General features: G+C 36.1%; 1 protein-coding gene across 1 annotated transcript in view; it reads right to left on the minus strand.

Moving 5' to 3' along the window:
* Nucleotides 1–1,339: 1,339 nt before the first annotated feature.
* LOC138305600 (uncharacterized) overlaps nucleotides 1,340–21,032 on the minus strand; it is a 31,006-nt gene continuing 11,313 nt past the window's right edge. Inside the window, exons 8-16 of the mRNA XM_069245902.1 lie at nucleotides 15,857–15,907; nucleotides 14,580–14,611; nucleotides 13,967–14,053; nucleotides 13,002–13,106; nucleotides 11,156–11,260; nucleotides 9,311–9,415; nucleotides 2,362–2,439; nucleotides 2,077–2,129; nucleotides 1,340–1,373 (exon numbers count right to left, since the gene is read on the minus strand). Of these exons, the coding sequence (XP_069102003.1) occupies nucleotides 1,340–1,373; nucleotides 2,077–2,129; nucleotides 2,362–2,439; nucleotides 9,311–9,415; nucleotides 11,156–11,260; nucleotides 13,002–13,106; nucleotides 13,967–14,053; nucleotides 14,580–14,611; nucleotides 15,857–15,907 (650 nt within the window). The remainder of the gene's footprint in view (nucleotides 1,374–2,076; nucleotides 2,130–2,361; nucleotides 2,440–9,310; nucleotides 9,416–11,155; nucleotides 11,261–13,001; nucleotides 13,107–13,966; nucleotides 14,054–14,579; nucleotides 14,612–15,856; nucleotides 15,908–21,032) is intronic.

Below are 21,032 nucleotides of genomic sequence, written 5' to 3' on the forward strand. Positions count from 1 at the left end.
TTACAAAGGTCACCTGGACATGACCCCTGATGGGATTTTCTCAGATCCTCTTATCTAACGTAGTGATAATAAGGATCTGTATTTTAATCAGATTATCTTGGTCCTAAATTATATCCTTACCAAATCAATATACTACATACATCGTTTCATTGCAGTCTACCAGATACATGCTCAACAACAAGGAAAACTTGCGGACAAAGAAATTTCTCGTATACGTTTATAACTTTTCTTAACAGAGACAGACTGATAACAGTATTTAATTGTATAAAAATGAACTGATATCATTAATAAGTATACCCCACACAACAAAGTAAGGGGGACAATTGGAATTTGGTTGTATGCCTGTCGGTCTGTCAACAGAACTTTGTCTGGCGAACTCCTCATAAACTGTATGACAGATTTTAACATTTAGTACACAGCCCTGACATAAAGGGGACTTGAATAAACTATTTAGGGTTCTTCTAGTTTAAATTGCATTTAAACAAACAAATGGTGTACCTTTGCTTCAATCTCCATTAGACCATATCCATATGTTTGTGTTTGATTTGGTAATTTCATAAACTGTTCATGAAAAGAGCTGGAAAGCAATAAAATTGCATGTAATTTTCAAAGTGAGTAGTCTTTCATCTATATCAAGTTACTATCATCCTTGATACTCCAGGTGTTATCTGGTACTTAACTATCATTATTATCCATTCATAGTACAAATGAAGGCATATCGTGAAACAAGAGGCCGAGAGAGCCTGTATCGCTCACCCCTGGGTATTGTAATGCAAAGTAATGTTCTGGATACAGGATCATTGATTTAGCTTTTATTTCCCTATTGGTACCCATTCTTCCTGCTCAAGGGGGTCAGAGCAATTTTTTTTTACAAATTCTGTTCTCATTCCCTACCTTGCTCAGAGAATGTTTCTGGCTAAATTTGGTTACAATCCATTTAGAACTCTATGAATACTAGTAGCGATTGATAAGAAATGTAGATGGACAAACAACAGATGCCACCTCATGACATAAGCTCAATCGCCCTTTGGACGAGATGAGTTAAACAAAAACTGACCAAGTACAGACTTGCAGAAATTTTGGAGATTACAGAAAGCCATGCGCAACTTCAAAGCCACGCCATGAATCAGAGTGTACAACAAAACCACTTCGCTATAGTCCTTTGTAGTAACTTACACTGTCAATGTAGATATCTCAACAGAACCTTTACGAAGTATGAACATAACTGCATTATATCAACCACAGATTTGTTATGAATAAGTTTTACTGTACCATAACATTTGATGCTACATAGGACCAAAGAAACTGATCGTCCATTGTTGCTGAGGTATTATTGTGGTTACAGTTTTCTGTACTTCTGTTTTCCAGTGTTTCTGGAATGTTCAGGATAAGCTAGTATAAGCTGTATTAGAACTTCCAATTAATAGCTAGCTCATACATATAACGGTGACAGTGTCACTTGCAATTTTGTTATTTATTCTATCTTTTCCATAACTTTTAAATTGTAACATATCTTTCAATTATCATTAACTCTTAAAATTACCTTGGCCCTGCAGGTAGGGCGTTAGAATTGTACTTGCTGCCCCTATTGCGTGATCGTAAAAGGCGACTAAATTTAGGATCTTATCTTTTCTTCCTAACTGACTTTATCTTTCCTAATTCCTCCCTTGGCACCGCCTCACTTTTGGCCTTGAGTTGAGCGTTCGCCCCTGTGAGGAAGGCGCTGGGTTCTGTCCCCTGGTCGAGACACACCAAAGTCTATAAAAGTGGTAGTTTCTGCTCCTGCTTAGCGCTCAGCATAGAGGGAGTGGGACGACTGGTTCGCCGTTGTCAGTATAATGTGACCGGGTGGGGTGTGTTGCTTGGTGTCTTCGGCGGCATGCTTCAGTGATATAGCACTATAAAAAGGGCAACAGTTCCACTATACAAGAAGACACAACATGAATATACCGCAGTCTCCCAAAACACACACCTCGCACAATATACACGCAACACACCGCATACATGGGAGGCCGTCCTTACATGACCATAGCTGTTAATAGGACGTTAATGAATCAAACAAACAAACAAACAAACCTTGGCAATTTACCAGATGGAAGAAGCGTCAGAGTGGGATACAGGATTGGTATCTGCAGCAAAAAAAATTAAGTGTCAGTTAATATTCACCTTTGCCTAATAATGCAGAAGTTTCATTGGACAGTTAAAAATCTTCAAATTCAATTTAATAAATCCATACATCAAGAAAGATGCTGAAATGGCAAATAAGATAGGAAAACAAACATAAAATGACAAATTCTGAGAATACAGTGTAATCATTATAAAAATGTATTCTTATTCTTATTCTAATTCCATGGTACTTACTGCATCTTCAATGTCATACATTGACAGTTTCCCTTCTTTGTCACTTTCATCATCAGATTCATTATCCTCATCCATATTCTGTTTATGAAGAAATAGGATTAATTTGAAATTTCAAATTTTTATATGTATCATGCATTTTTTGTTGTTATGTATCAACTACAACCCTCATTCGTGATAACGAAGGGCTGTGGTGGCTAGGTGTTCAAGATGTCTCCTCAACATATTACCACAAGCCCTCAAAATATGGGTCACCAGTTCAGTGGTTTTTCTCTGGGTACTTCCTGCTTTCCTGCACCACCAAACCTGGGACATCCTTACATGACCCTGGCTGTTAATAGGACGTAAAAAATAAACAAACCAAACATGACCCTGGCTGTTAAAAGGACGTTGAACTAATAAAACTCAAAACCCACTCATGATTAGGCGATAAACTTATGATTTTCTTTGTATTAATGGGGTATCACTCTCGAAATGTTGAGGTATATTTATTTGTTCTTTTAAATCCCTCTAGGAGTAATCTATCAATCGTTGACAGATGGACAGATAGACAGATGAACATACAACCTGAATATCCAGTCCTGCAGGTAGGGCGTTAGAATTGTACCTGCTGCCCCTATTGCATGATCGTAAAAGGCGACTAAATTTAGGATCTTATATTTTCTCTTCTTCCTAACTGACTTTAATCTTTCCTAATGCCTCCCTTGGCACCGCCTCACTTTTGGCCTTGGGTTGAGCGTTCGCCCCTGTGAGGAAGGCTCTGGGTTCTGTCCCCTGGCCGAGACAAACCAACGTCTGTAAAAGTGGTAGTTTCTGCTCCTGCTTAACGCTCAGCATACAGGGGAGTGGGACGACTGGTTTGCCCGTTGTCAGTATAATGTGACCGGGTGGGGTGTGTTGCTTGGTGTCTTCGGCGGCATGCTCCAGTGATATAGCACTATAAAAAGGGCAAAAGTTCCACTATACAAGAAGACACAACATGAATATACCGCAGTCTCCCGAAACACGCACCTGGCACAACATACACGCAACACACCCCATACATGGGAGGCCGTCCTTACATGACCATAGCTGTTAATAGGACGTTAATTAATCAAACAAACAAACAGTAGCCCACACAACCCCTAACTTTTTTTGCAATGGTGGTGGTGGTGGGGGGTGAGCGAGTGCAATATATTAATGTTGGATTATCTGTAAAATTCACTTGTCAATGTTATATCACTTTTGCTATATACTGAACCATGTGATATAAATATTTATTACATAATTCATCGGATAGGCAGTGATTTCGCCCGTGTAATAATTTTGATCAATATGTACTTAGTGTAATAAGACCTGGGGCGATTTTCATTGGCTGGAAATTCATTGTGATGTAATTCAGAAACAATAAGATGACGTCAGGAAATATTACCTGATGTCAGAATTAAGATAACTGGAAGACAAAAAGGCGGCCTCCGCTGGATTATTGGATTTTGACGTAAAGTTCTTTGTTATGAAGATACTTTGTATCACATAATTACAAATTTATGTTCATTTCATATGAAATTGTATGGAACTCCTCTCCAAACTTTAATTTTTGCTCGTTAACGCTCGCAAAAATAACAAAAGGCCCATGCACCTAAACGGTCGTCTGACTACTGGCACAAAACAACATAGTCACATTTGAACAAACTGGGTAGTCCTTCATCCTAGTATGCTGCAGGTCCAATATCATGTCTCTAGACCTCGTAAATATTCACAAAAGTTGTTTGAAGATTTTAGCCTTTTTTACACATTAGACCTTGAATGGCCATCAAGGTCATTCATTTGAATAATTTGTTTCTACAGATGTTCCATGACAAATATTGTTGTAACCCGATCAGGATTAAGGAGGAGTAAAATTTTAAAGCCTAATTTCAACAAAGTTCCCCTTTGAAAGTGTACACGGAATGGAAAATGATATTTAGATATGTTATTCGGTTTGATCTCCTGACAAGAATGTTGAAAACCGCATCAAAATCGGCCGCTTCAGTACCGAGATACCGCCCTCCGAAGTGCTCGATTTTTACCTGTATATCAACTGCTAATCAGGGAATCGGCCGCTCACGCTGATTTGGGGAATAACCGGATGTGACGTCACGAGGACAACGGCAGTGAGGTGTTTGGTAGTGGGGTTATAGCACAAAGGTGGACATATGTATTCCTAAAATGGGCCCGGGTTACGAGAATTTTACAGATATATATACAGTATACAGTTATGGTGAAGATTTAATTATATATAAAATAGGAAATATTGCAAGTGAAATCATGCTAAATACATAAGTAGATTAGCGGAAATTATAAGTTATTTATGTTTCTGGTATAAGCCAGGTGTACCTTGTGTAAAAACTTTTAAGTAGAGATCTTATCTCTGTTTTAACAGCTTACTAATTTTATCAAACCTGGGAAATATTCAATTTTCATAATGTCATATAAAAAGAGACGAATTCGAAAAATGATGGTCATATAATTATCCATTTGAATATGTTTCTGTATAAATAAAAAATCACTTGGCCTATGGATTTCAAGAATCAGCATAACGAAAAGAAAAGGTGTTAAATGTATTTCATAGTTCAATACACGTAAATATCATAGACATAAATTGGGAGGGGGAGTAAATTAAAAAAAATAAACCACTTGAGAAATTGAATTTAAAATACATAATTCATTTATAGCTGTAACGAGTCTATCTTCCTTTTATAGCTACATGTACAAGTACATGTATGAGAACATGTGTTATTTTAACAATATTCAACAGTACATTTATTGGTTATATAGATTATCATTATTAGTATTATATAATGATCGATAAGAATTGGATATCCAAAATCTAGCAACTATCAGAAATATCAAAGTATGACATTGTGCATCATATTTGCATTGTTCTTTCTCGACATGCCATTTGTAAATAATCTTGTAGTTTCTGTTATAAGAATACATATACATATAACTAGAAATATATATACGAGACAAATGTATACATTGGTCATTCTGAAATATACAATTATGTATACATCTAGTGATTTATACACTTGTTATATGTTATGTTCGAATGATATATTTTACTGTAAACCAAGGATTAATAAGTGTAAACAAATATGACATTATACAGCAATTAAATGATTGTCCATCGATAACTTATCTGTGATCTTACTTTTGACACCTGACGTGAGCTAATCAACGAAGCGTGACAGGTCACTAAACACCTTTCTTATGTCTATAAGACCCCTCATTAGTCTCGGTCGACCACGCGTTTTAGTTACTGCAGTATACAGGTAAAGAGATAAACGCAGCACGACATTGGCTATTCGGAAGTACAGTTCTGATTTTGTTCTGTACTTGATATCTGCAACTTGGATTAGACATAGACATCTTCAGTCTTTTTTTCGTCTGACTCGTGCATGATTTATTTTTTCAATTAAAGACACTAATAAATGAACTTACTAATAAATGAGCTTGAGCGAAATATCAACAAGTCGTCGGATGTATTGTATTATTTGAAAGCTGAATGTATTTCGTCAAAAAAATGGATCGATTTTAGATATAACGCAATTAGTAGATGCATTTACATATATGCAAAAAATTCTGTTTAGAATCATAACTTAATTCGTATGGGTAGGTTTAAAATGAAAAAGTCAGAAATTTGTAAAGCGGGTTTGACCAGTACAACGACCCGAGTCGGGTTTTGGATAACATAGTCAAGAATCTCTTACATAATATTCATGTATATGTGGTTCCAAATACCGTAGATTTACAACGTACGTGGATTATTATACACATTATGTTGTACACTGTATAATATTGTGCAGAAATGTTCATTTATCTACGACAGGTACATCAATATATGCATGGTATAAATCCCTATTTTCAAGCGTATTCCAAACTCATATCTGTGATTGAGAATAATATTAAATAGGTATCGGACATGTACACAGGTACTTGTGTCTGTAAAAATCGATATTTACAAACAGATTGTTTATATTAGATGGCAGACACAGAAAATCGCCACTCTATCTTATGCGAGTAGAGTAGGTCCCGTTGTCCTCGTGACGTCACAGGTCAGGGGTCCCGAATCGGGGTCAATGGCTTGGGGCATCAGGTGTGTTCTAGAGAAAAGTCGCATTATCTCTAATACCGTATTTGCTATGAAACTCGTACTTTCTCCATTCTAAATTTTATACAATGACACATTTATTTAGCCTTATATACCAAACCATTCCGTGTACACTTGAAGCCCCATCCCTTTGTCACTAGGGTCAAAACTAGCTCATATGATCTTTCACACCAATTATGGTTAGAATCCACTCAAGGGTTAAAGAGGAGTAGGATACTTAAGCCAAATTTCATCAAAGTTTCCCCTTCTGAGTCCTTCCCCTCTGTCCCCAGGGTAGGACCTACTGAGGGACTTAGCTTGATGGGGAATAAAACTCACAATGTTACAACCATTCCTTTTTTGTAAGCTTGTTTGTTATAAGTGTGTCTTACTGTATACTGATATAGCTGTACTCTACCTGTGGCCATATAAATGGAGGTACAGATGCGTTTGATTTTTCAATGATTGTGGCACCCCATGAAAAAATACGCTTTGAATATTTGGCATACATTGAAGTAAATAATCTTGTCTTGTTTTCAACAAAGTACAAGAAAACATTTTGCTGGTAAATGAAACATCTTCATTCCACCATCATGCATCCAAGTGGTAAGCTTCAAGAAACAAAACACTTGTATGGTTCGGTTAGGCTGGTAAAGTGCATTCCATTTGGGATACAGCAGGTTCGTGAACTTAACCTTCACTATTAAAATGGATTTACCAAAGAAATCTTGCATAAGTTTGGTGTTGTAATTATTACTTCATTTTAGATCATGAATATAGATATTCTGATGCTTATATACATAAAGTCATTTTAATAAACTTATGACTTTTGGTTTAGGAAATGTACTGAGCCTTTCACTAAATCAAAAACTTCTGAAAATGATTTCCTATATTAACTGTTTTCTATGCAAGTTAAGACCTTATCTTTTGTGAAAAGTTAATTTATTTCCTATGAAATTAATGTTCTTTTATAAAAAGGTGAGCTGAAATACCCAATTATTAATTTAAAAAGCTACTTAGTTTCTTCAGTTCCTCGTCCCAAGCTTTCTGTTCTGAATCACTAGGTGGCGCTAATCGATTTCTTGTGGTTGTGATACTCTGAGATAAACAAGCACACAAAGTTATTGTTAATTTGTAAGCAAATCTCATGCATTAAATAACAAGAAAATGTGATGTTGGTTTTTTCATTTGCCAATTTATTTTCATGATGTATGCATGAAATTGTGAAGAAAAGAAATATAATGTAGCACAGCTTTACCTTGTCTCCAGTGACTTTGTTAAGACTTTACTTGTCGGGAGAAATGTATTTACTTTCTATAACAAGAGGCCCATGGGCCTTAACAGTCTCCAGATATTTGATAAAAATTAGTTATGTCATTTACTAGATAACTGATGTCTTGTTCATGAAATAGGAAAATAGATCTAATAGGTCTATATACAAAGTTTCATTAAGATTGGTGCATATTAACTCACATTATCATGTTCACAAGGTTCAATAATTATTATCGCAAATGGCAATTATTTCATAATTAAGTTAAGACTTAAATCAAGCTGATTTTCGAACTCGTCTGAGATCTTTCCAATGTTAGTCTACATACAAAGTTTCATTAAGCTTGGTTTATATTTACTTATAAGTTATCGCGTTCACAATGTCAAAATATAATTATTAGTGCAAAGGGCAATGACTCCATAAATTACTATCAAATCACCCCAGGGTAGGACCTACTGAGGGACTTAGCTTGATGGGGAATAAAACTCACAATGTTACAACCATTCCTTTTTTGTAAGCTTGTTTTGTTATAAGTGTGTCTTACTGTATATACTGATATAGCTGTACTCTACCTGTGGCCATATAAATGGAGGTATATTTTCCATTGGTCAAAGTGGCGCTACAATTTCTTTATCCCAAATCATTTCATCTTCCTGTCAAAGAAATGACAAAAAAATAACGATAAGAAAGAAGAAAAACAAGAAAACTACTATGTAACTACCGTAGATTTAAATGAAACCGCTCAGAAATCTAAAAGTCACAACGACATGAATTTTATCATTCATACTACACTTTTAATTATACTACAGATTAAATGAACATATATGACCTACACTTTGTAACACCAGGCTTATATTTCAATATGTATTATTGAATATTTGACATATGTAATATTAGAGCCAAATGATGTTTTAAATAACAGAAGGACAATATATTTTTTCTTCAAGTATAGTTCAGTAGTGTTTGGTTGGGGACATAAACCATGTATTACAATTCATTTTGTGGATTTGTAGCAGTTGCACAGATGCGTTTGATTTTTCAATGATTGTGGCACCCCATGAAAAATACGCTTTGAATATTTGGCATACATTGAAGTAAATAATCTTGTCTTGTTTTCAACAAAGTACAAGAAAACATTTTGCTGGTAAATGAAATATCTTCATTCCACCATCATGCATCCAAGTGGTAAGCTTCAAGAAACAAAACACTTGTATGGTTCGGTTAGGCTGGTAAAGTGCATTCCATTTGGGATACAGCAGGTTCGTGAACTTAACCTTCACTATTAAAATGGATTTACCAAAGAAATCTTGCATAAGTTTGGTGTTGTAATTATTACTTCATTTTAGATCATGAATATAGATATTCTGATGCTTATATACATAAAGTCATTTTAATAAACTTATGACTTTTGGTTTAGGAAATGTACTGAGCCTTTCACTAAATCAAAAACTTCTGAAAATGATTTCCTATATTAACTGTTTTCTATGCAAGTTAAGACCTTATCTTTTGTGAAAAGTTAATTTATTTCCTATGAAATTAATGTTCTTTTATAAAAAGGTGAGCTGAAATACCCAATTATTAATTAAAAAGCTACTTAGTTTCTTCAGTTCCTCGTCCCAAGCTTTCTGTTCTGAATCACTAGGTGGCGCTAATCGATTTCTTGTGGTTGTGATACTCTGAGATAAACAAGCACACAAAGTTATTGTTAATTTGTAAGCAAATCTCATGCATTAAATAACAAGAAAATGTGATGTTGGTTTTTTCATTTGCCAATTTATTTTCATGATGTATGCATGAAATTGTGAAGAAAAGAAATATAATGTAGCACAGCTTTACCTTGTCTCCAGTGACTTTGTTAAGACTTTACTTGTCGGGAGAAATGTATTTACTTTCTATAACAAGAGGCCCATGGGCCTTAACAGTCTCCAGATATTTGATAAAAATTAGTTATGTCATTTACTAGATAACTGATGTCTTGTTCATGAAATAGGAAAATAGATCTAATAGGTCTATATACAAAGTTTCATTAAGATTGGTGCATATTAACTCACATTATCATGTTCACAAGGTTCAATAATTATTATCGCAAATGGCAATTATTTCATAATTAAGTTAAGACTTAAATCAAGCTGATTTTCGAACTCGTCTGAGATCTTTCCAATGTTAGTCTACATACAAAGTTTCATTAAGCTTGGTTTATATTTACTTATAAGTTATCGCGTTCACAATGTCAAAAAATAATTATTAGTGCAAAGGGCAATGACTCCATAAATTACTATCAAATCACCCCAGGGTAGGACCTACTGAGGGACTTAGCTTGATGGGGAATAAAACTCACAATGTTACAACCATTCCTTTTTTGTAAGCTTGTTTGTTATAAGTGTGTCTTACTGTATACTGATATAGCTGTACTCTACCTGTGGCCATATAAATGGAGGTACATTTTCCATTGGTCAAAGTGGCGCTACAATTTCTTTATCCCAAATCATTTCATCTTCCTGTCAAAGAAATGACAAAAAAATAACGATAAGAAAGAAGAAAAACAAGAAAACTACTATGTAACTACCGTAGATTTAAATGAAACCGCTCAGAAATCTAAAAGTCACAACGACATGAATTTTATCATTCATACTACACTTTTAATTATACTACAGATTAAATGAACATATATGACCTACACTTTGTAACACCAGGCTTATATTTCAATATGTATTATTGAATATTTGACATATGTAATATTAGAGCCAAATGATGTTTTAAATAACAGAAGGACAATATATTTTTTCTTCAAGTATAGTTCAGTAGTGTTTGGTTGGGGACATAAACCATGTATTACAATTCATTTTGTGGATTTGTAGCAGTTGCACAGATGCGTTTGATTTTTCAATGATTGTGGCACCCCATGAAAAATACGCTTTGAATATTTGGCATACATTGAAGTAAATAATCTTGTCTTGTTTTCAACAAAGTACAAGAAAACATTTTGCTGGTAAATGAAATATCTTCATTCCACCATCATGCATCCAAGTGGTAAGCTTCAAGAAACAAAACACTTGTATGGTTCGGTTAGGCTGGTAAAGTGCATTCCATTTGGGATACAGCAGGTTCGTGAACTTAACCTTCACTATTAAAATGGATTTACCAAAGAAATCTTGCATAAGTTTGGTGTTGTAATTATTACTTCATTTTAGATCATGAATATAGATATTCTGATGCTTATATACATAAAGTCATTTTAATAAACTTATGACTTTTGGTTTAGGAAATGTACTGAGCCTTTCACTAAATCAAAAACTTCTGAAAATGATTTCCTATATTAACTGTTTTCTATGCAAGTTAAGACCTTATCTTTTGTGAAAAGTTAATTTATTTCCTATGAAATTAATGTTCTTTTATAAAAAGGTGAGCTGAAATACCCAATTATTAATTAAAAAGCTACTTAGTTTCTTCAGTTCCTCGTCCCAAGCTTTCTGTTCTGAATCACTAGGTGGCGCTAATCGATTTCTTGTGGTTGTGATACTCTGAGATAAACAAGCACACAAAGTTATTGTTAATTTGTAAGCAAATCTCATGCATTAAATAACAAGAAAATGTGATGTTGGTTTTTTCATTTGCCAATTTATTTTCATGATGTATGCATGAAATTGTGAAGAAAAGAAATATAATGTAGCACAGCTTTACCTTGTCTCCAGTGACTTTGTTAAGACTTTACTTGTCGGGAGAAATGTATTTACTTTCTATAACAAGAGGCCCATGGGCCTTTAACAGTCACCAGATATTTGATAAAAATTAGTTATGTCATTTACTAGCCAACTGATGTCTTGTTCATGAAATAGGAAAATAGATCTAATAGGTCTATATACAAAGTTTCATTAAGATTGGTGCATATTAACTCACATTATCATGTTCACAAGGTTCAATAATTATTATCGCAAATGGCAATTATTTCATAATTAAGTTAAGACTTAAATCAAGCTGATTTTCGAACTCGTCTGAGATCTTTCCAATGTTAGTCTACATACAAAGTTTCATTAAGCTTGGTTTATATTTACTTATAAGTTATCGCGTTCACAATGTCAAAATATAATTATTAGTGCAAAGGGCAATGACTCCATAAATTACTATCAAATCACCCCAGGGTAGGACCTACTGAGGGACTTAGCTTGATGGGGAATAAAACTCACAATGTTACAACCATTCCTTTTTTGTAAGCTTGTTTGTTATAAGTGTGTCTTACTGTATACTGATATAGCTGTACTCTACCTGTGGCCATATAAATGGAGGTATATTTTCCATTGGTCAAAGTGGCGCTACAATTTCTTTATCCCAAATCATTTCATCTTCCTGTCAAAGAAATGACAAAAAAATAACGATAAGAAAGAAGAAAAACAAGAAAACTACTATGTAACTACCGTAGATTTAAATGAAACCGCTCAGAAATCTAAAAGTCACAACGACATGAATTTTATCATTCATACTACACTTTTAATTATACTACAGATTAAATGAACATATATGACCTACACTTTGTAACACCAGGCTTATATTTCAATATGTATTATTGAATATTTGACATATGTAATATTAGAGCCAAATGATGTTTTAAATAACAGAAGGACAATATATTTTTTCTTCAAGTATAGTTCAGTAGTGTTTGGTTGGGGACATAAACCATGTATTACAATTCATTTTGTGGATTTGTAGCAGTTGCACAGATGCGTTTGATTTTTCAATGATTGTGGCACCCCATGAAAAATACGCTTTGAATATTTGGCATACATTGAAGTAAATAATCTTGTCTTGTTTTCAACAAAGTACAAGAAAACATTTTGCTGGTAAATGAAATATCTTCATTCCACCATCATGCATCCAAGTGGTAAGCTTCAAGAAACAAAACACTTGTATGGTTCGGTTAGGCTGGTAAAGTGCATTCCATTTGGGATACAGCAGGTTCGTGAACTTAACCTTCACTATTAAAATGGATTTACCAAAGAAATCTTGCATAAGTTTGGTGTTGTAATTATTACTTCATTTTAGATCATGAATATAGATATTCTGATGCTTATATACATAAAGTCATTTTAATAAACTTATGACTTTTGGTTTAGGAAATGTACTGAGCCTTTCACTAAATCAAAAACTTCTGAAAATGATTTCCTATATTAACTGTTTTCTATGCAAGTTAAGACCTTATCTTTTGTGAAAAGTTAATTTATTTCCTATGAAATTAATGTTCTTTTATAAAAAGGTGAGCTGAAATACCCAATTATTAATTAAAAAGCTACTTAGTTTCTTCAGTTCCTCGTCCCAAGCTTTCTGTTCTGAATCACTAGGTGGCGCTAATCGATTTCTTGTGGTTGTGATACTCTGAGATAAACAAGCACACAAAGTTATTGTTAATTTGTAAGCAAATCTCATGCATTAAATAACAAGAAAATGTGATGTTGGTTTTTTCATTTGCCAATTTATTTTCATGATGTATGCATGAAATTGTGAAGAAAAGAAATATAATGTAGCACAGCTTTACCTTGTCTCCAGTGACTTTGTTAAGACTTTACTTGTCGGGAGAAATGTATTTACTTTCTATAACAAGAGGCCCATGGGCCTTAACAGTCTCCAGATATTTGATAAAAATTAGTTATGTCATTTACTAGATAACTGATGTCTTGTTCATGAAATAGGAAAATAGATCTAATAGGTCTATATACAAAGTTTCATTAAGATTGGTGCATATTAACTCACATTATCATGTTCACAAGGTTCAATAATTATTATCGCAAATGGCAATTATTTCATAATTAAGTTAAGACTTAAATCAAGCTGATTTTCGAACTCGTCTGAGATCTTTCCAATGTTAGTCTACATACAAAGTTTCATTAAGCTTGGTTTATATTTACTTATAAGTTATCGCGTTCACAATGTCAAAAAATAATTATTAGTGCAAAGGGCAATGACTCCATAAATTACCATCAAATCACGTTGATTTTCAAACTCGTTCGAGATCTTTCGAATTTTAGTCTACATACAAAGTTTTATTAAGATCGGTTTACATTTACTCAAGTTATCGAGTTCACAAGGAAATGGTAACCAACGACGCACTACACACGACAGAGAACGACGGACGGACAAACGACTATTACAATAGGTCACCATGACTTATGGTCAGGTGGCCTAAAAATGTTCTATCCATAATGTGAGCTGAAAAACTCATTAGAAAATTAACTTACTTTCTTCAGTTCCTTTTGCATAGCTTTCATATTTTCAGCTGTAGGTGACATTAACCGTTGTCTTTTCGGTCTGCTAGTAGTAATATTCTAGGATAAAAAGCACAACAAAGTTATAGGTTTAATTTGAGAACAACAATAATTTACGGAAGCCTGTTAGGGTCATATTAAAATAAATATTAGTTCGTTATAACGACATAGCTAGGTCGTTATTACGACATTCAAATGTACCAGTCGTTATTACGACATACTAAGTTGTTATAACAACATAACTAAGTCGATAAAACGACATTCTAAGTCGTTATTATGACATGACTAAGTTGTTATTACTACATAACTAAGACGTTCTTACGAGATACTAAGTCATTAATACGACATAAGTCATTATTACGACATAAGTAAGTCGTTATTACGACATAAGTAAGTCGTTATTACGACATACTAAGTCGTTATTACAACATATTATATATTTTTTTCAATGTGACCCTAACAGGCTACTAATGCATTAAATGACGGAGAGATATGTTCTTTCTTTCTTTCATATGCATATTTGTTTTCAAGAAATGTGGATAAAATTGTAAAAAAAAGAAATATACTGTGAAATATACAGCTTTACCTTGTCTCCAGTTTCTTTGTTATTGCTGTTCACTGAAATTAGAAACATACAGTAAATACATAAAATATTAAAGCATCGGTTGTCAATTTTTTATTTAAATTCATGTGTAAGATATATTGGGTGTTCCAGCTTATCCAATGGTGCGCGTTAGCTGCTTATATTGTTTCCTGATCATTCATGAATAAGGGATGGATGTATCATAAGGAATATTTTACCCTTATGAAACTAAGGATTATTTGTAAATACATTAAACTTTCAAAAGAATAATTGTACTCACTCTTTCTTGGTGTTCCATAAATGAAAGAGCTTCTCTTCCTGGTCTGAAAAGTGTTTTATAATAAAAATAATTATTTCATATTAAGAGTTGAAACAGGAGCAGAAACACTGCCACTTTTATAGACTATGGTGTGTCTCTGCTAGGGGATATAACCCAGAGTATCCCTAATTAAAGGTGCAAGTGCTCATGAGTCCTGGCCCTGCAGGTAGGGCGTTAGAATTGTACCTGCTGCCCCTATTGCATGATCGTAGAAGGCGACTAAATTTAGGATCTTATCTTTTCTCTTCTTCCTAACTGACTTTATCTTTCCTAATGCCTCCCTTGGCACCGCCTTACTTTTGGCCTTGAGTTGAGCGTTCGCCCCTGTGAGGAAGGCTCTGGGTTCTGTCCCCTGGCCGAGACACACCAAAGTCTATAAAAGTGGTAGTTTCTGCTCCTGCTTAGCGTTCAGCATACAGGGAGTGGGACGACTGGTTCGCCCGTTGTCAGTATAATGTGACCGGGTGGGGTAACAGTTCCACTATACAAGAAGACACAACAGGAACATACCGCAGTCTCCCAGTACACTCACCTCGCACAACATACACGCAACACACCGCATACATGGGAGGCCGTCCTTACATGACCATAGCTGTTAATAGGACGTTAATAAATCAAACAAACAAACAAACAAACAAAGCTCATGAGTCCATATTTCTACCTACTATGAGGCGTTTTTCACTATACTTCTATAATTAATGAAACATCTTTCATTACCTATCAACTGAATCACATATAAAGTAAACAAATTCCCATTAATGTAATATTTCAGAAAATTGTCCCCTAGGTCAGATTTAATTTGATTCCTGGTATTAAGATGGAAACATTTTAATGCTATTTTACTGCATGCAATGCTGATAACTAAAAGTAGGGATCATCGTGGTCTTCATTGATGAGTTAGTTGTGTTTTATGTCTGCAAAAGATGTGTCTATGTAATCTATCTGAACATTAACTATTTACCTTTTGAGGGTTTGTCCGTAGTTGACGACTCCTTCCTTGCTGTACCTTGTTCTGTCAAATGAAATCAAATGAAATACGTTTTACATAAAAACACATGTGATAGCCCTCGCCATTCAATGATCTATATATCTATATTGATTAGGGTTTGGGGTTTTAGTCAGGATCATAAAAGGATGTGCAAGGTTTGTTGGTGGAGGAAAGCCGGAGTACTCCGCAGAACAACCATGAACCAACTGTCAGTACCAGGCAACTGCCTCACATAGGTTTCAAGGATGGAGGGCTTGAGGTATTAATGGTACTTTGGTATGTAAGTCTTTATAGAGATGCGCTGAGGTGACAGGCCTCCAAAGTAAGACTATATAGAGATGCGCTGAAGTGACGAGCCTCCAATGCAAGATTATATAGAGATGTGCTGAGGTGACCGGCCTCCAATGCAAGATGATATAGAGATGCGCTGAGGTGACGGGCCTCCAATGTCTGACTATATAGAGATGCGCTGAAGTGACGGGCCTCTTATAACTGAATGACGGAACTCCTTTTTAAGTCTTTACAGAGATGCGCTGAGGTGACAGGCCTCTAAAGTAAGACTATATAGAGATGCGCTGAGGTGACAGGCCTCCAAAGTAAGACTATATAGAGATGCGCTGAGGTGACGTGCCTCCAATGTAAGACTATATAGAGATGCGCTGAAGTGACAGGCCTCCAATGCAAGATTATATAGAGATGCGCTGAGGTGACGGGCCTCCAATAACTGAGTATACAGAGATGTGCTGAAGTGACGGGCCTCCAATGTCTGACTATATAGAGATGCGCTGAAGTGACGGGCCTCCAATGCAAGATTATATAGAGATACGCTGAGGTGACAGGCCTCCAAAGTAAGACTATATAGAGATGCGCTGAAGTGACGGGCCTCCAATGCAAGATTATGTAGAGATGTGCTGAGGTGACGGGCCTCCAATAACTGAGTATACAGAGATAAGCTGAGGTGACGGGCCTCCAATGTCTGACTATATAGAGATGCGCTGAAGTGAACTTCTCAAGTTCTACCGGTGCGATTTGGCTGAAACTTGCATGAAATGATCCTGTCATGGTCCCGACAAAGTGTTGTTATTTTTCTTGTAGATCTGAAATCCAAGATAGCCGCCATCTTGAAAACACATTTTGAACTTATTCTAAAGTTCTACCGGTTGGATGTGGCTAAAACTTGCATGAAATGATCCTGACATGGTCTCGACAAAGTATTGTTACATCTCTGGTTGATCCCAAATCGAAGATGACTTCCATGACACTATATCTAATTAGTTTCCTATATGTTAAGGCCCTTGGGCCTCTTGTTTGAAATAAAATTGAAAATGAAAAAAAAGAAATTGAAAATGATCCTGACAAAGTGACACCATATATAATTAATTTTACTATTGTCAAGGTAGTCAGATGACCGTTAAGGTCCTTTGGGCCTCTTGTCTGTACTTTTCCCCCTTTTCTATCTCTCCCCTTATGTTAATTGTTTATTTATTAGTTTATATACCATCCCTCTTCATACCCTTATCCCCCTTTACCTCCTTCCCCCCTCCCCATCTGTTTTTAGCTCACCTGGCCCAAAGGGCCGTTGAGCTTATGTCATGGCGCGTCGTCCGTCCGTCCGTCCGTCGTCCGACGTATGTCCGTCAACATTTAATTTAAATCGCTACTAGTCATAGAGTTCCGCATGGATTGTGACCAAATTTGGCCATAAATATCCTTGGGTGAAGGGGAACAGCACTTGTATATATTTTGGCTCTGACCCCCCTGGGGCAGGAGGGGCGGGGCCCAATAGGGGAAATAGAGGTAAATCCTATGAATCGCTACTTGTCCTAGAGTTCTACATGGATTGTAACCAAATTTGCCACAAACATCCTTGGGTGAATGGGAACAGAACTTGTATAAATTTTGGCTCTGACCCCCCTGGGGCAGGAGGGGCGGGGCCCAATAGGGGAAATAGAGGTAAATCCTATAAATCGCTACTTGTCCTAGAGTTCTGCATGGATTGTAACCAAATTTGGCCACAAACATCCTTGGGGGAAGGGGAACAGAACTTGTATAAATTTTGGCTCTGACCCCCCGGGGGCAGGAGGAGCGGGGCCCAATAGGGGAAATAGAGGTAAATCCTATAAAATCCTTACTTGTCCTAGAGTTCTACATGGATTGTAACCAAATTTGGCCACAAACATCCTTGGGGGAAGACGAACAGAACTTGTATAAATTTTGGCTCTGACCCCCTGGGGGCAGGAGGGGTGGGGCCCAATAGGGAATTTAGAGGTAAATATTCAAATTCCTTCAGAAAAGAAACAATGAACCTGTATTCAGAACATTACTTGGAATTACAAACCAGGTGAGCGATACAGGCCCTCTGGGCCTCTTGTTTTCTTACCCCCTGCCCCCTTTTCATCAATAATAATAAAAAACAATGTAATTTCTAGTGTAGGAGAGGAAAAAGCCAGAATGGAAATAAAGTGGAGTATTGTGCATGTATATGTGGCAAATGTAGTCTTTGATTGGAAAATAAAAAATAAAAACTATTCCCATCTGATAGAACTTGTTCTAACTTAACCCCAAACTTTAATCTGGTCATTGTAATGTCATTTAATCAAAATTGTCATCTTTGTACAACCATTCCATGACAATATAATCGTCAGATAAACAATGAAAGTCTTTTATGTGTTTTGTCTCGTCAGAAAGCAAGAAATGAAAGTCGGCTTGGTCGGTAATGACTTCAGTCTGAAGAAGATTTAACCGCATGCCATACCTCCCCCAAGATGAGTTAAGCATTAGTTTAGCCAAAGCCCTAAGTCCGTCATTTTGTTGGATGTTGTTGCGGTCTAAAAGTATGCCTTCTCGTTCCTGATACTGTCGTATGTATTGGTCTTTGTTAGTGTCAGTTTTACACCAGGTCGGCCACCCTGATGTTTCCTGTTTTATTTTCAAAACGGTGTTTATGTAATTTGTAAATAGTCCGTCTGTACCAGTTGTCGGGTTGTAACAGGCAGTCTGATGAAAGTGATACACTTCGTGTATTTCCTGGACTACATACCCCTTTTGTAAGGCAACGTCAAGCTCTACGGAGCACCATGTGCCCAAGAGAGCGCGTTCCTTATCTGAATGAGTACATAACCCTGATAGCTATCCTCAGTGCAAGTTCTACACAATGGGGACATGAGTTTGCCATTGGATCTGTAGGGTAATACCGATAAAGTTGTTCGGGTGGTAAAATTTTACATTGAATTAAGCCAAAATGGGAAGAAATGTCCTGCAAATTTGATGTTATGATCACAGGGTAGCCGATAGGATACTAGCAGTATTTGTTGACATACGGGTATAGGCTTGTGAAGTCAACATATTGGACTGTTTTACCCTGGACGGGTTTGTAATGCAGGCGATAGGCATTAGTTCTGCCTCCAAAAAATGCATCCCTTGGATGTAGCCTTTCTACAACTTCTATGTTGTCAACAAAAGCTGCAAGTATACTGTCTGACTTTATTTCCTGCCTGAATTCATGATCCCACTTACATAAATAGGTAAATCCCGCAGCTTCAATATACTGCTTTTTGTTTTGGGTGTCCACATATAATTTTTTCGAAAGATGTGTTTGTTTTTGGATTATGATTTTTTGGCGAATAACAATCTGGACCCCCGTGAAAGAAACAAGAATGATACTCGTATACCTTTTTGTTTTCTTTGTCCAAACTATCAACCCGGTACTTTCCTACTTTTTGTTCTCCGCCATTGCACGCATGCTGGATGTGTATTAATGTGTCAGATTTCATTACCCACTCTAACCAAGCAATGGATATTCTGGAGAACTGATCTATCACAGTTAACCCATCGGACGGAAGTCTGGCCCTTTAGGAATTGTGAGTTGTATACGGCCATACAGACAGATGCAGCCGTGATATACTGTAAAGGGTCTGTGTTTGTCAGATTCAGCAATAGCTGTCTAAACTTCAGCAGACACCGTCTCAGTATATCTACATCTGCCAAGCAATACGTGAATAACTCCTCCTGAAAATCAAACACATAGTTCTCGTTTGATTTTTCTTTGTACCAACACAAAAACTGTTTCCTATCTTTACAGTTCATGCTATCGACACCGTAGTAACTTACATCAGGGAGTTTTCCAACATAGTTTTGATTTTGTTCAGTATTGAACAACTGTGGGAAATAACCTTTTTTTTAATTCTACTTCCCCAAATGTTTTTGGTAATTTTGCCAAACTACTTTGTATGAAATTTAGTGAATCAATGACTCTAATTTTAAGAGATGGTATGTACATGTACATAATTTTCCCACCACTGAAGATGATTTCTGGCTTGATTGCGTTTTTTTACAGATACGCAAGGAGAAACTAGCCATCATAACCCTTCATATTGTGTGCAACGATGGTATATTTTGAATGACTAGGACTAAAAACCCAGTCGAAAAATGTCTCGGCATCCGTAAACGTCATTTGCCGAATACCACAACCGTCACAATGCTGGTTGTCGCCATTGATTGGCCGATCAATGCAAACCTTACAGGTTTTTTGTGCAACACAGAGATTCGGAATGTTAAAACCCGTTTCCTGAATACATTCGAAATCGAAAAAGATATAGTTATATCCCGGTGGGATCACATTCCGCTTCTCTATGAAACAATGGTGATCACCTGTATGGATCTGTTGGCAGTTGACACATTTTCGGTCTTCACAAGAATGTGAATCCGTAGATACATCTTTTCGCTGAAAAAGCCTTGTACACACACAAAGGACATTTCCAAAACGTTTCACAAAAAAGATTTCCCGACACGTTTGTTGTACTTATTGAAGGGTGCTTTCTTATGGAGTTGAAAACACTCAAAGTTTTTAGCCCACCATCTGATGATGGTGGGCTATTCAAATCGCTTTTTGTCCGTGGTCCGTCGTCCGTCCTTCCGTCCGTCCGTCCGTCCGTCCGTCCGTTAACAATTCTTGTTATCGCTATTTCTCAGAAAGTACTGAAGGGATCTGTCTCGTATTTCATATGTAGGTTCCCCTAGGGCCCTAGTTGTGCATATTGAATTTTGGGACCAATCGGTCAACAAGATGGCCGCCAGGCAGCCATCTTGGATTTTGATACTTAAAGATTGTTATCGCTATTTCTCAGAAAGTACTGAAGGGATCTGTCTC

Source organism: Argopecten irradians, chromosome 13 (genome assembly GCF_041381155.1).
Source record: "Argopecten irradians isolate NY chromosome 13, Ai_NY, whole genome shotgun sequence".
Taxonomy (NCBI): Eukaryota; Metazoa; Mollusca; class Bivalvia; order Pectinida; family Pectinidae; genus Argopecten; species Argopecten irradians.